Here is a 15,192-nt window from a genome sequence, read left to right on the forward strand (position 1 = left end):
TGTGGAGGGCTGTGCGCGCGTGCGTGTGTGTGTGGAGGGCTGTGCGCGCGTGCGTGTGTGTGTGGAGGGCTGTGCGCGCGTGCGTGTGTGTGTGGAGGGCTGTGCGCGCGTGCGTGTGTGTGTGGAGGGCTGTGCGCGCGTGCGTGTGGGTGTGGAGGGCTGTGCGCGCGTGCGTGTGGGTGTGGAGGGCTGTGCGCGCGTGCGTGTGGGTGTGGAGGGCTGTGCGCGCGTGCGTGTGGGTGTGGAGGGCTGTGCGCACGTGCGTGTGTGTGTGTGGAGGAGGGGGGTGCGAGTGTGTGTGTGTGGAGGGCTGTGCGCGCGTGTGTGTGTGTGGAGGAGGGGGTGCGCGCGTGCGTGTGTGTGGAGGAGGGGGTGCGCGCATGCATGTGTGTGGAGCAGGGGGTGCGCGCGTGCGTGTGTGTGGAGGAGGGGGGTACGCGCGCGCGTGCGTGTGTGTGGAAGAGGGGGGTGCGCGCGTGTGTGAGTGGAGGGCTGTGCGCCGTGTGCGTGTGTGTGGAGGGCTGTGCGCGCGTGCGTGTGTGTGGAGGGCTGTGCGCGCGCGCGCGTGTGTGTGGAGGGCTGTGCGCGCGTGCGTGTGTGTGTGGAGGGCTGTGCGCGCGTGCGTGTGTGTGTGGAGGGCTGTGCGCGCGTGCGTGTGTGTGTGGAGGGCTGTGCGCGCGTGCGTGTGTGTGTGGAGGGCTGTGCGCGCGTGCGTGTGTGTGTGGAGGGCTGTGCGCGCGTGCGTGTGTGTGTGGAGGGCTGTGCGCGCGTGCGTGTGTGTGTGGAGGGCTGTGCGCGCGTGCGTGTGTGTGTGGAGGGCTGTGCGCGCGTGCGTGTGTGTGTGGAGGGCTGTGCGCGCGTGCGTGTGTGGAGGGCTGTGCGCGCATGCGTGTGTGTGTGGAGGGCTGTGCGCGCGTGCGTGTGTGTGTGGAGGGCTGTGCGCGCATGCGTGTGTGTGTGGAGGGCTGTGCGCGCGTGCGTGTGTGTATGTGGAGGGCTGTGCGCGCGTGCGTGTGTGTGTGGAGGGCTGTGCGCGCGTGCGTGTGTGTGTGTGTGGAGGAGGGGGGTGCGAGTGTGTGTGTGTGGAGGGCTGTGCGCGCGTGCGTGTGTGTGGAGGAGGGGGTGCGCGTGTGCGTGTGTGTGGAGGAGGGGGTGCGCGCGTGCGTGTGTGTGGAGGAGGGGGTGCGCGCGTGCGTGTGTGTGGAGGAGGGGGTGCGCGCGTGCGTGTGTGTGGAGGAGGGGGTGCGCGCGTGCGTGTGTGTGGAGGAGGGGGTGCGCGCGTGCGTGTGTGTGGAGGAGGGGGTGCGCGCGTGCGTGTGTGTGGAGGAGGGGGGTACGAGCGCGCGCGCGTGTGTGTGGAAGAGGGGGGCGCGCGCGCGCGTGTGTGTGTGGAGGGCTGTGCGCGCGCGCGCGCGTGTGTGTGGAGGGCTGTGCGCGCGCGCGCGCGTGTGTGTGGAGGGCTGTGCGCGCGCGCGCGCGTGTGTGTGGAGGGCTGTGCGCGCGCGCGCGCGTGTGTGTGGAGGGCTGTGCGCGCGCGCGCGCGTGTGTGTGGAGGGCTGTGCGCGCGCGCGCGCGTGTGTGTGGAGGGCTGTGCGCGCGCGCGCGCGTGTGTGTGGAGGGCTGTGCGCGCGCGCGCGCGTGTGTGTGGAGGGCTGTGCGCGCGCGCGCGCGTGTGTGTGGAGGGCTGTGCGCGCGCGCGCGTGTGTGTGGAGGGCTGTGCGCGCGCGCGCGTGTGTGTGTGGAGGGCTGTGCGCGCGCGCGCGTGTGTGTGTGGAGGGCTGTGCGCGCGCGCGCGTGTGTGTGTGGAGGGCTGTGCGCGCGCGCGCGTGTGTGTGGAGGGCTGTGCGCACGTGCGTGTGTGTGTGTGTGGAGGAGGGGGGTGCGAGTGTGTGTGTGTGGAGGGCTGTGCGCGCGTGAGTGTGTGTGGAGGAGGGGGTGCGCGCGTGCGTGTGTGTGGAGGAGGGGGGTGCGAGCGTGCGTGTGTGTGTGTGGAGGGCTGTGCGCACGTGCGTGTGTGTGGAGGGCTGTGCGCGCGTGCGTGTGTGTGGAGGAGGGGGTGCGCGCGTGCGTGTGTGTGGAGGAGGGCGCGCGTGCGTGTGTGTGGAGGAGGGGGTGCGCGTGTGCGTGTGTGTGGAGGAGGGGGGTGCGCGTGCGTGTGTGTGGAAGAGGGGGGTGCGTGTGTGTGGAAGAGGGGGGTGCGTGTGTGTGGAGGAGGGGGGTGCATGCGTGTGTGTGGAGGAGGGGGGTGCGCGCGTGTGTGTGTGGAGGAGGGGGGTGCGCGCGTGTGTGTGTGTGGAGGAGGGGGGTGCGTGTGTGTGTGTGGAGGAGGGGGGTGCGTGCGTGTGTGTGGAGGAGGGGGGTGCGTGCGTGTGTGTGGAGGGGGTGCGTGCGTGTGTGTGGAGGGGGTGCGTGTGTGTGGAGGAGGTGTGTGTGTGTGGAGGAGGTGTGTGTGTGGAGGGGGTGGAGGTGTGTGTGTGTGTGTGGAGGGTGTGTGTGTGTGGAGGGGGTGTGTGTGTGTGTGTGGAGGGTGTGTGTGTGTGGAGGGGGTGTGTGTGTGTGTGTGGAGGTGGTGTGTGTGTGTGTGTGTGTGTGTGTGTGTGTGGAGGTGGTGTGTGTGTGTGGAGGGGGTGTGTGTGTGTGTGTGTGGAGGGGGTGTGTGTGTGTGTGTGTGTGTGGAGGGGGTGTGTGTGTGTGTGTGTGTGTGTGGAGGGGGTGTGTGTGTGTGGAGGGGGTGTGTGTGTGTGGAGGGGTTGTGTGTGTGTGTGTGGAGGGGTTGTGTGTGTGTGTGTGGAGGGGTTGTGTGTGTGTGTGTGTGGAGGGGTTGTGTGTGTGTGTGTGTGGAGGGGGTGTGTGTGTGTGTGTGTGGAGGGGGTGTGTGTGTGTGGAGGGGGTGTGTGTGTGTGGAGGGGGTGTGTGTGTGTGTGTCTGTGGAGGGGGTGTGTGTGTGTGTGTCTGTGGAGGGGGTGTGTGTGTGTGTGTCTGTGGAGGGGGTGTGTGTGTGTGGAGGGGTTGTGTGTGTGTGTGTGGAGGGGGTGTGTGTGTGTGTGTGTGGAGGGTGTGTGTGTGTGTGTATGGAGGAGGGGGGTGTGTGTATGGAGGAGGGGTGTGTGTGTGTGTGCGCGCGCGTGGAGGGAGGGATGTGTGTGTGTGTGTAGGGAGGGAGGGGTTTGTGTGTGTATATAGAGGGGTTGAGGGGAGAGGTGGGCGGTGGTGAGTTGTAACTGCCTCGGAAAAATGCAGTTGTTGACAATCAACAACTCTGAAGTGCGTGGCTCACAGCCGCACGGATGCTGTTACTCAGAATGCACTGAAGCACTCAGCCTGAGATAGAAAACTGCACACACACAGCTCTCAGCAGCCAGGGTGTTCAGAGCTGGGGAGAGCGAGGAGACAGGACAATTCAACAGATACTCACAGATTGGGCTGCTGCTCAGCTCGCCACCAAATGTGGATAGTCCTACTTTTCTAGCTGGAGAGAGAGAGAGTCGGGGGTGGGGGCTGGCTGGAGCAGGTATACTGTGCTCGCTGCCTGCCTGCAGGCTGGAGTGCGGAGAGGTGCTCCTAGGCGCTGTCCCTCTCTCTGTGGTGCTGAATCGGTGCCTCTCCCCAGCTTGGGTGTGCGGTTTGATCACAGGCTGTACAGCAACACCCTCCTTCCCTTATTCCAGCTTTATTCCGCCCCCCCCCCCCCCCCCCCCGCGACATTGTTTTAATTCAGAATTTTTTTTTTAACAAACATGGCTTTGATCATTCGGGAAGACTCCCGTTAACCTGTTCTGCTATCTCCTCTTCCCAGGTCATTTTTCCTCTCTCTCGCTCTTTCCCTCTATTTTAAAATTCCTATTGATCTCTATTGCGCCCGAGTCTATCTCTTGAGGCGGGGGAGGGGGGGAGGCGGTGTTGGAGCACAACTACTGAGCTCAAGTTGAGATTTGGGGGAGTACACACACTCCCAAGACTGGATATTGGAGCTACTCATTCGCCTGGGGTCCACTCCCTCCCCCCCCCCTCCTCCCGGCCACCACAAGAGATTCTGTTTTTCATTTTCACCGCATAAGCTGGAAGTTTGGGCTCCAGAACCCGGAGTAAAGGAAACCAGGAAGAGAGAGGACTTGGAGCTTGCAAAGGATGGTGAGAGGTGAGGTTCTGAAGGTCCAGGGCAGGAGGGGGGTGCAGGATGCTGTGGGACGCTCGCTAATCCGGTTCTAGGGCTGCACAGTCCTTGTGGCAAGTGAAGGCAGAGGGAGCTGGAAGCCCCCCTCCCTCTCTCTCTACAGCACCCCCCCCCCTCTCTCTCTACAGCACCACCCCCCTCTCTCTCTACAGCTCCCCCCCCCCCCCCCGTCTCTCTGCTACCCAGGGGGAAAAGATGGGGACACTCCGTGACCTGCAGTACGCCCTGCAGGAGAAGATCGAGGAGCTGAGGCAGAGGGACGCCCTGATCGACGAGCTGGAGCTGGAGCTGGACCAGAAGGACGAGCTGATTGAGAAACTCCAAACCGAGCTGGACAAATACAGGTCGGTCCTGCGCCCGGCCTCCCAGCAGCCGGAACCGAGCGAGTCCAGCAACCAGGAGCAGCAGAGGACCAAGAGGCAGGCTATTTCGGCGGAGCCTACCGCCTTGGACATCCAGGACATCAGTCACGTTACCCTGCCCTGCTACTCCAAGAGTGCACAGTAAGTTACACACCCCCTTTCAACTTCGGGTCGAACAGTGCTCGAGCCCATTCTGCCACCACATTTGGTAGGGTAAGGACTGTGTCCACCAGGGACGTAAAACCACGTGTGTGTGTGCGTGAGAGAGAGAGACATGCTGCATATCATAGTGGCCACATGTTGAAGGGTCCCACGGGACACAATCACTCCCCACTATCCCCCTTAACTGAAACCTTGCTGTCTTCACTCAGGTAGAAACCTCTCCACTTTAAATTCACAGCGCTTGGATGCAAATACAGTGATTTTTTTAAGAAACCGTGTTCCAACAGCTGAACATGTGCTGGAATCGCCGAGGGAATCTTTAAAATCCGTGCAGTACAGAAGGAGGCCATTTGGCCCAGTGAGTCTGCACCGACCACAATCCCACCGAGACCCTATCCCCATAACCCCACTTATTTACCCTGCTAATCCTCTGATACTCGGATTAAATTTAATTAAATCAACCCACACAGCTTTGGACTGTGGGAGGAAACCGGAGCACCCAGAGAGTAATGAATCTGTGGAACTCTTTGCCGCAGAAGGTTGCAGAGATCATTGAGTGTCTTTCAGGCAGAGATAGAAGGAGTTTAGAAGGATGATGGGGGGATCTTATAGAGACGTATAAGATAATGAAGGGGATGGATAGGTAGAGAGATTCTTCCCACTCAGAAAGGACAGCAGGACTAGAGGGCACAGCCTCAAGATAAGGCGGGGGGGGGGGGGTGGAGGGGGGCAGTTTAGAACGGAGTTGAGGAGGAACTTCTTCACTCAAAGGGTGGTGAATCTCTGGCATTCTCTGCCCGTTGAAGTGGTGGAGGCTACCTCGCTAAATATATTTAAGTCACGGGTAGATTGGTTTTTGGTAGGCAAGGGAATTAAGGGTTATGGGGAGAAAGCGGGAAAGTGGAACTGAGCCACTTCAGATCAGCCACGATCTTATTGAATGGCGGGGCAGGCTCGATGGCCTACTCCTGCTCCTACTTCTTATGTTCTTAGAGATAGGCTCTTGCTTAAAAAGGGGATCAGGGATTATGGGGAAAGGGCAGGATAGGGATGAGAAAAAATATCAGCCATGATTGAGCAGACTCGATGGGCCGAGTGGCCTAATTCTGCTCCTATGTCTTGGCCTTACCCAGAGGAAACCCACACAGATACAGGAAGAACATGCAAACTCCACGCAGTCAGTGACCTGAGGCTGGAATTGAACCCAGTTCTCTGGTGCTGTGAGGCAGCGGCACTAACTACTGTGCCGCCATGCCACCCATATGTACCTGGTCATCTTTTGGTTCTGAGTTTTGAGTCGTCACAGTTTTGGGGAGGGTTGGAGTTGGAGTGGAGGGTGTATACGCAGGAGAATGGTCCCCCCATTTCAGCATGCGTGTTTCCTAGACCTTTCTGATGATTAGCTTGTTAGTACTGATGTGGACTTGTGTGCTTATACAAGGAATGCAGAAAGTTAGCACGCAGGTGCAGCAAGCAACTAACAAGTCAAATCGCATATTGACCTCGAACACAAGAAGAACAGGGATATGGAAGTTCTTGCTACAGTTGTACAGGGTTTTGGTGAGACCAACCCTAGAATACTATGTGCAGTTTTGGTCTCTACATTTAAGAAAGGATGCACTTACATTGGAGGTGGTACAACAAAAGTTCACTAAGTTGGTCCCTGGGGGCGACACGATGGTCAACACAGTGCTGCCTCATAGTGCCAGGAGTCCGAATTCAATTCCCAACATAGGTCATCGTCTGTGCACAGTCTGCATGTTATCTGTATGTTCTTCCCCCCTGTCTACATGGGTTTCATCCGGGTGCTCTGGTTTCATCCCACAGTCTGAAAGACGTGCAGGTTAGGTGCGTTGACCCGAACAGGCGCCAGAGTGTGACGACTAGGGTGGGGATTTCACAGTAACTTCATTGCAGTGTTAACGTAAGCCTTACTTGTGTCTAATGAATAAATTTTACTTTTTGGATGACGGCTTGTCCTATGATGAGAAGCTGAGTAAATTGGGTTCATGTTGTTAGGAGTTTAGAAGACTGAGAGGCAATCTCATTGAGACTATCAAATCCCCACAGAATTTTGTAGGAGTGGACATTGCTTCAGCTGGTCCATGATCTAGAACATACTCTCAGGATAAAGGGACCAATTATTTTGGACTGAGATGGGGAGAAATTACTTCACTGAGGTTGTGAATCTTTGGAATTCTCTATCCCAGACGGATAATTCATTGAATACATTTAAGGCTGGGACACAGAATTTTGGTCCATCAGGGACCAAGTATGGATCTTTTATAGTAAAACACACTTTGTTTAGTAACACAATTTAAATATAACTCTAACAAATGAAGCAGCTTAACCATGAACAGTCGAGCAATATTTTAAAATGAACGAGGGCAACTTTACTTTTTAGTACATGACCATTCCAGTTCCAAATAAGCCCTGTTCATGAATAGATCAAAACCACTTTCAAATAAATGCAGATAGCAAACCCAGGCATATTTGCGATGAATTGTGTTAAGAGTCTTAAAGGTTTCAGAGAGGGAGTGAGAATGAGTTCTCAGGAAAGGGCTGCAGTACGCCTCTGATTTCAGCAGAGCTCCAATAGCAGCTGATTTTTGATTTGAATTGAATTGATTTGATTTATTATTGTCGCATGTACTGGGATACGATGAAAGAATTGTCTCTTGCACACTATACAGGCAAAACATAGCATTCTTAGAGGAGAAGTAAAGGAGAGGGTGCAGAATACAATGTTGCAGTTACAGCTAAGGTGAAGGGAAAGATCAGCTTAGTATGTGACAGGACCGTTCAAAAGTCTGACAGCAGCCGGGAAGAAGCTGTTCTTGAGTCTGTGTTGGTCCATGTTTTCAGACTTTTGTATCATTTTCCCAACAAAAGGTGGAAGACTGTATAACCAGGGTGCGTGGGACCCTTGATTCTGCTGACTGCTTTCTTGAGGCAGCGGGAAATGTGGATGGAACCAATGAATGGGAGGCTGGTTTGCGTGATGGCCTGGGCTATGTTCATAACCCTTTGTAGTTTGTCGTGGTTTTGGGTAGATCAGGAGTCATACCAAGCTGTGATACATCTGATAGGATGCTTTCTAAAGTAAAGTAAAAGTATTTATAAGTCATAAGTAGGCTTACACTAACACGTTAATGAATTTACTGTGAAAATCCCCTAGTTGCCACACTCTGGTGTCTGTTAGGGTACACTGAGGGAGAATTAGCATGGACAATACATCTAACCACATCTTTTGGACTGTGGGAGGAAACCAGATCACCTCGAGGAAACCCATGTAGACATTGGGGAGAACATGCAAACTCCACGCAGACAGTGACCCAAGCTGGGAATTGATCCTGTGTCCCTGGTGCTGTAAGGTAGTAGTGCTAGTCCCATCTTCTGTGGTGCACCTGCAAAAATTGGTGAGGGTTATAGCAGGCATATTGAATTCCCTTAGCATTCTGAGAAAGTAAAGGCGTTGGTAGGCTTGCTTAACTACAGTGTCAGTGTGGAAGATCAGTCTTTCCCTGCTACAGACCTAGTTCCTCCCATCACCATGTCAACATCTGATTAATAACTCATGAACCTTTAAATCAAGCTAATCACAAACCTCAAGAGAAATCTCCATCTCTAACAAAAATCCATTAGCACTACCCTAAGTAATCACTACGTGGTTAAAATGAGTAATTTCCTGCTCTCCCAGCATCTGCACTCCCTCCAGACATACTGATTGCCTGTAGAATAAAGTTGAATTGTTTAAACTTTCCCCTTAAACAGAAACAATATATAGAACTATATCAATTGCATTACTATCACCACCTTGATTCTATAACCCTTAGTAACCTCATACAACCAAATCTGTTCATCTCTAATTTATTTCTTTTCAACTAATCTAACCTCCTAAGGCAGAGAGTTCCAGATCCCCATTACCCCTTGAGTAATAATAACTACTGAGTGAGGCTCATCGGTGAGTGAATGAGTTTAACCCATTCGATGCTTGGGTTCCAGACTCCTTTTCCTCTTTAATATCGAACGGAATACTTCCTGAGAGAAATATCAGCAGAAAGTGGTAAAAAAAAATGTTTCCGCCGAGGAGACACCGTAACTGATATCTGAATTGTAAAGAACTTCAAAATCATTCCTTTTTTCCCCTTTTCATTTAAAAACCTAGCATCAGCGTTCCAAAAATAATGTGTCAGACATGACTGCACTTGTCAGAGACTGAGTTTCATTTGTGAAATGACTATCTCACATCTGACTATATCCGTCAGGAGTTTACAGGTCAGTCTGACATGGCGCAATTACCTGTGATCCTGGCTAACTAGTGTTATTCCCTATCTGCTATTTGTTGCACAGATGTTCTGTTGGTCACTGGCTTCCCAGAAAGAACAGTCCCCAAACGGCTCTTAACAACTCAGAAGCAAAATTGATATCCTATGTTATTGTAACAAAGGTAACCTCCAAATCCTTCTCACTCTGTCTGCAGCTTTTAATATGATTGGCCACACCAGCCTCTACCAACACTTCTCCACCATTGTGCGGCATGGCACTGAAATGGAGCGATCCTGACCTTTGCAGTCATAGGCAGAAAATCAGCCAGTTGGCCTCTTTTCCTGATCCCACATCATTACCAAAGGATCTCATCCTTGGCCCCATCCTTCTATTTCTCATCCACATGTTGCCCCCTGGTGACACTGTTTGAAAACAGTGTTACTTTGCATATGTATGCTGACAACATCCAGTTTTACTTCATCACCACACCCCCCCGCCTGGCCACCTTTACTGTATAAATTTGTTAGACTGCTCATCTGACATCCAGTATTGGATGAGGAGACATTTCCTCAGCTAAATATTGGAAATATCAAAGCCATTATTTCCTGCCCCCATCACAAACTCCACGACCTAGCCACTGCTTCCATCTATTTCCTTGGCAACTGTCTGCAACAGTTTGCAACCTGACTCCGAGGCAGGTTTTCAAGCGCACGACCCAAGTAAAACAATCGGCATGGGCGGGACAGTGGCACAGTTGTTAGCAGTGCTGCCTCAGAGTGCCAGGGACCTGGATTCGATTCCAGCCTTGGGTCACTTTTTGTGTGGATTCTGCATGAGTGTCCTCCGGGTGCTCCGGTTTCCTCCCACACTCCAAACATGTACGAGTTAGCGGGATTGGCCATTCTAAATTTCCCCTTAGTGTCAGGGGGATTAGCAGGGTAAATATGTGGGGTTACGGGAGGAATAGGTCCTGGTTGGGATTGTAGTTGGTGCAGACTCAATGGGCCAAATGGCCTCCTTCTGCACCATAGGGATTCTTCAGTGAATCTATTTCCACTTCCTTAAATGTAATCCTTTGACTCCGTTTCAGATCTGCTGCTGAAACCCTCATCATCATCTTTGTTCTTTTTAGGCTTGACTATTTCAACCCTATCCCCCCAACCCTGGTACATCCACTTTCTATGCTTCATAACCTTCAGACCATACAAAACCCTGCTTATTATATCCAGACTCACACCCAGCCCCAGACTCCCAACCTTCCAAGATATCTGTGTTCCTCCAATTCTGGCCTCTTGAGTATCTTAGATTTTAATCTCACCACCATTGACAACAGTGTTCTCAGCTGCCAAAAGGTCCCAAGCTCTGGAATTCTCTCTGTAAATCTCTTCATCTCTTCCATCCCTTTGTTCTTTTATGAAGCTCCTTGAAACTAATATTTTTGACCAAGCTTTTGGACGTCAGCCCTAATATCGTTGATGTAACACTCCTGTGAAGAGCTATCGTTTTACTATATTGTAAGTGTTAAACAATTGTTTTGGACAGACCACGTGGGAGCAGTTATCCTATGGTTCTTCGCTTACTCTGTATTTGGGGATAACTACATCCTGCAGGCAGGCACAGACATGTGTTATTTTTCTCCAGCGTCCGAATATTAGTTAAGCGTCAATGTCTGTGTTACAGGGCTTCGTGATGTTTTATTTGTTGCTGCAGCTAAAACTACCGTTCAAGTAGCTCGGCAGAGTCACAGAGTAGTTTAAGATGATGATTTAAAGATGATAGCAATAGGACTCTGATTTAAGACATTAAGGCCAGTTGGAGTACAGAATTCAGAAAAGCAGTTATAGTTTCAAATTCAGGTGCAAGTAATCACATACCTATCAAGGTATAGGAATTATTTCTATCCACTCACGTTGTTGATTAAGGTTACATCATTCATGAAGTACAACCACAATCACCTTATGCTTTATTGGAGCCTCACTGTGCTGCCTCTGCCTTCAGCTTAAGTGACAAGCTCCTTACAGTTGGTTATACACTTGGATTGGTGTGTAGGGTGGCACAGTGTTTACACTGCTGCCTCACAGCGCCAGGGACCCAGGTTTGAATTTGGCCCAGTGTGGCCTCTGTGTGAAAGTTTACACATTCTCTCCGTTGTCTGTGTGGGTTTCCTCTGGGTGCTCCGGTTTCCTCCCACAGTCCAAAGGTGTCCGGATCAGATTGATTGGCCATGCTAAATTGCCCCTTAATGTCAGGGGGACTAGCTAGGGTAAATGCAAGGGATTGCAGGAATGGGGCCTGGGTGGAATTGTGGTCGATACAGACTCGATGAGCCAAATGGCCTCCTTCTGCACGATAGGGATACTGTGGATTCTATAATATCCAAGAGGTGTGAGGTTTTTAATTGCATCAAGAGGTTAGAACATAAATCAATCTTCCCTTTCTAACTGTCTGGGTTAATGGCCTCTCCCAGCCTAAGACATGAACAATCCTACACGATAGTATGTTTCACCTGTTCCTTTTTGAAGGTTAGATGTCTGGAACTAGCTGCTTACTATCCTGATAGGCATATCTGTGCAGTTAAAAATTGTGCAGGCTTTTGTGGTTTGTCCCTTTTACTGGACACAGTTATTAACATGGCTGCTATTCTCCTCCACAATCATTAGTATGGGTATTATTCCCCCTCAGTCTGCAACTCAAACTAAGACCGCAAGGAACAAAAGGTTGTGAATGTAGCCAAATCCATCACGCAAACCAGCCTCCCATCCATTGACTCTGTCTGCACTTGCTGCTGCCTCAGGAAAGCAGGCAGCATAATTAAGGACCCCACACACTCCAGATATTCTCTCTTCCATCGGGAAAAAGATACAAAAGTCTGAGGCCACGTCCCAACCGACTCAAGAACACCTTCCCTGCCGCCATCAGACTTTTGAATGGACCAACCTTGCACTAAGTTGATTTTTCTCTACACCCTAGCTATGACTGTAACACCACATTCTGCACCCCCTCCTTTCCTTCTCTATGAACCATATGCTTTGCGTAGCGCACAAGAAGCAATACTTCTCACTGTATGTTAATACATGTGACAAAAATAAATCTAAGATTCAGTTTGAGAAATGAACTTTCAGCAATGAGTTAGGAAATGCGTTTAAGTATCCATTGCTGGTTTTTGATATTTTCTCCCTCTGCCCTGATGTGTTGGAGCTCACAAGCTCAGTGAATCACCCCAGGTACTCTTCCTTGAACTTAAATGGAAAATGTCACTCACGTTCCTCATCCCACTTATGGACAGGGCAATGAATCCTGAAGATTCTGATGCTAGTTTTCTGATCAAAGATTGGTCTGTCCTTGGGGTGCAGCATTCTTTAATTGAAAGCATAGGAGCACAACAGGCCTGTTCCCAGATGGTGCAGGGTCTAATGTTCCATCAGTTTCTTTGCTCTCCCCTCCTTGCCAGAAAGGATATGCCTGATTCCTCATTTGGCACATCTGCTCAGTGCCACATAGAATAGAATCCCTGCAGTGCAGAAGGAGTGATGTAGAGATGCCGGCATTGGACTGGGGTAAACACAGTAAGAAGTCTCACAACACCAGGTTAGTGGACTCTAACTTGGTGTTGTGAGACTTCTTACTGTGCAGAAGGAGGCCATTTGGCCCATCCAGTCTTCACCAACCACAATCCCACCCAGGCCCCATCCCTGCTAATCCCCCTGACACTAAGGGTCAATTTAGCATGGCCAACCCGTACATCTTTGGACTGTGGAAGGAAACCAGAGCACCCAGAGGAAACTAACACAGACACTGGGAGAATGTGCAAATTCCACACAGACAGCGACCCAAGGCCGGGAATTGAACTCGGGTCTCTGGTGCTGTAAGGCAGCAGTGCTAACCACTGTGTCACTTGTTTAACTTCTGTTCCCATCGACCTGCACAACCTTTGTGGTGAAATGGAGCCTGGCTGTGCTTTCTCTACCTTCACTTTAAGTGACAAGCTCCTTACAGTTGGTTATTTTTACTTAAAGCTAAGTGAAAGACAGATGTCTTTGAGTTGTTTTGTTTGTGCACTTGTCAGTTACAGCGCTGTCTCCTACAGTCAATGTACCGACTGAACCTTAAAAAATCCAGAAGCTGTCAGCTTTCATCTGACATTAGAACAATTATCCACACTCTGAGTACGCTTGCTGCCATTCCTCTCACTCTTTATGCCTGCTACCAGTACTGAGAATGCAGTTACTGTGCTGGAACAAATACTCGGGCGTAAAATGCAGCAGAAATACCTGACCCTGTGATTGAGCAGAAAACATAACTGGATTTCCAAAATACTGGTGAAATGTGAGATGTCTAATTTTTTTAAATTTAAGTTTATTACTTACTTAGTGTCTCAAGTAAGGCTTAGATTAACGCTGCAATGAAGTCGTTGTGAAAATCCCCTAGTTGCCACACTCCAGTGCCTGTTCAGGTTACACTGAGGGAGAACTTAGCACCTAACCTGCATGTGTTTCAGACAATGGGAGGAAACCGGAGCTCCTGGAAGGAACCCATGCAGACACGGGGAGAGCATGCAGACTCTGCACAGACAGTGTCTCAAGTTGGGAATCAAACCTGGGTCAGTGGTGCTGTGAGGCAGCAGTGCTAACCACTGTGCCACCATGCCACCCATGTAGTGATGATTTAATTGAGAATTCAGCTACTATGACCCAGTGAAAAAGGCATTTGAGCAGAGAGAGAATCATATAATTTCGGAGACCATTCAGTTTGTGACAAAAAACATGTGTCAGGACAAGGGCAGGATTATTTGAGTGAAACAGAAGAATTTGTGCAAATCGCAGGTTGCCAACATTGTCCAGGATTGGGAAATAAAGTTTAAATTTATTTATTAGTGAAACAAGTCGGCTTACATTAACACTGCAAAGTTACTGTGAAGTTCCCCTAGTTACTACACTCTGGCGCCTGTTTGGGTTACACTGAGGGAGAATTTAACACCTAACCAGCAGGTCTCTCGGACTGTGGGAGGAAACCGGAGCACCCGGAGGAAACCCACGCAGACAGGGGGAGAACGTGCAGACTCCCCACAGACAGTGACCAAGCCAGGAATCAAACCCAAGTCCCTGGCGCTGTGAGGCAGTGCTAACCACCGTGTCACCATGAGAGCAGTAAGTACTGAGGGTTCTGTAGGATAGACTGACTGGGACTGTATATGTTAAGCAGCTCTTTGGATGGAAGGTAGTTTAGCAGGCTCCAACACAGGTCTTTGGGGGGGAGGGGGCGGGGGGGGTTGGTTGGTGTGGGGAGAGGAGGATGGAGGGCTGTCACCCCTATGCTGAATGTGGTTGGATGCAAGGCAGTGTTACTGAGAAGACTCCCTGGATAGTTTAGGAAGCTAGCTAAAGGCTGCAATGTGGCTGAAGGTAATAATACTCAGAACTCGTGCATTGAGATTTGTTAAAAAATTTTCACAGGATATGGGTACCACTGGCTAGGCAAGCATTCATTGCCCATCCCTAATAGCCCTTTGGGAAGAGGGCAGCAAGCTAATTGGAGGTTACATGGACTGATGAAACCCATTCCAAGAAAGGCACACTCACTATAGACATTATCTTAGAAAGGAGACACCATTGTGGGCTTCAATGCTTTGGATTGGGGTGGCACAGCTGTTAGCACTGCTGCCTCACAGCACCAGGGACCCGGGTTCGATTCCCGGGCTCTGATCTGTGCGGAGTCTGCACATTCTCCCCGTGCCTACGTGGTTTTCCTCCAGGTGCACCAATTTCCTCCCACAGTCCGAGAGGCGTGCTGGTTAGGTGCTAAATTCTCCCTCCGTGTACCTGAACAGGCGCCAGAGTGTGGTGGCTAGAGGATTTTCACAGTAACCTCTTTGCAGCGTTAATGTAAGCCTACTTGTGACACTAATAAATAAATTAATATATTTCATAAAGGCTAACGTATTATCCTCAAACAAAGAAAGCATTTGCAAGCATCATAATACCTGTTGCTGAAATCTTCAATCAGGTTCCATTTCTATGTACTCATTCACACTGCTGACACATTGCTTACTGTCATTATTTTTAGGTACAAGTTATCCAATATCACCAGTGCTTCCAAAATGATATCTTCATAAAGTCCATCCCCACTAATCTAAATGTTAACAGCAGTAACAACATTTAAGGTAGGGAACTGTCCCAAGGCACTGTCCTGTCTGGACTGTGACCTTACTCCAATCTATCAAGAGGT

General features: G+C 51.0%; 1 protein-coding gene across 1 annotated transcript in view; it reads left to right on the top strand.

Annotated features, from left to right (window-relative positions):
* The first annotated feature begins 4,369 nt into the window (after positions 1–4,369).
* Positions 4,370–15,192, top strand: part of LOC145361168 (cGMP-dependent protein kinase 1-like) — a 99,513-nt gene continuing 88,690 nt past the window's right edge. The window contains 1 exon segment of the mRNA XM_080216787.1: positions 4,370–4,677. Within this exon segment, the coding sequence (XP_080072913.1) occupies positions 4,370–4,677 (308 nt within the window).

Source organism: Carcharhinus amblyrhynchos, chromosome 34 (assembly GCF_965287045.1).
Source record: "Carcharhinus amblyrhynchos chromosome 34, sCarAmb.v2.hapA, whole genome shotgun sequence".
In the NCBI taxonomy this organism is placed as follows: Eukaryota; Metazoa; Chordata; class Chondrichthyes; order Carcharhiniformes; family Carcharhinidae; genus Carcharhinus; species Carcharhinus amblyrhynchos.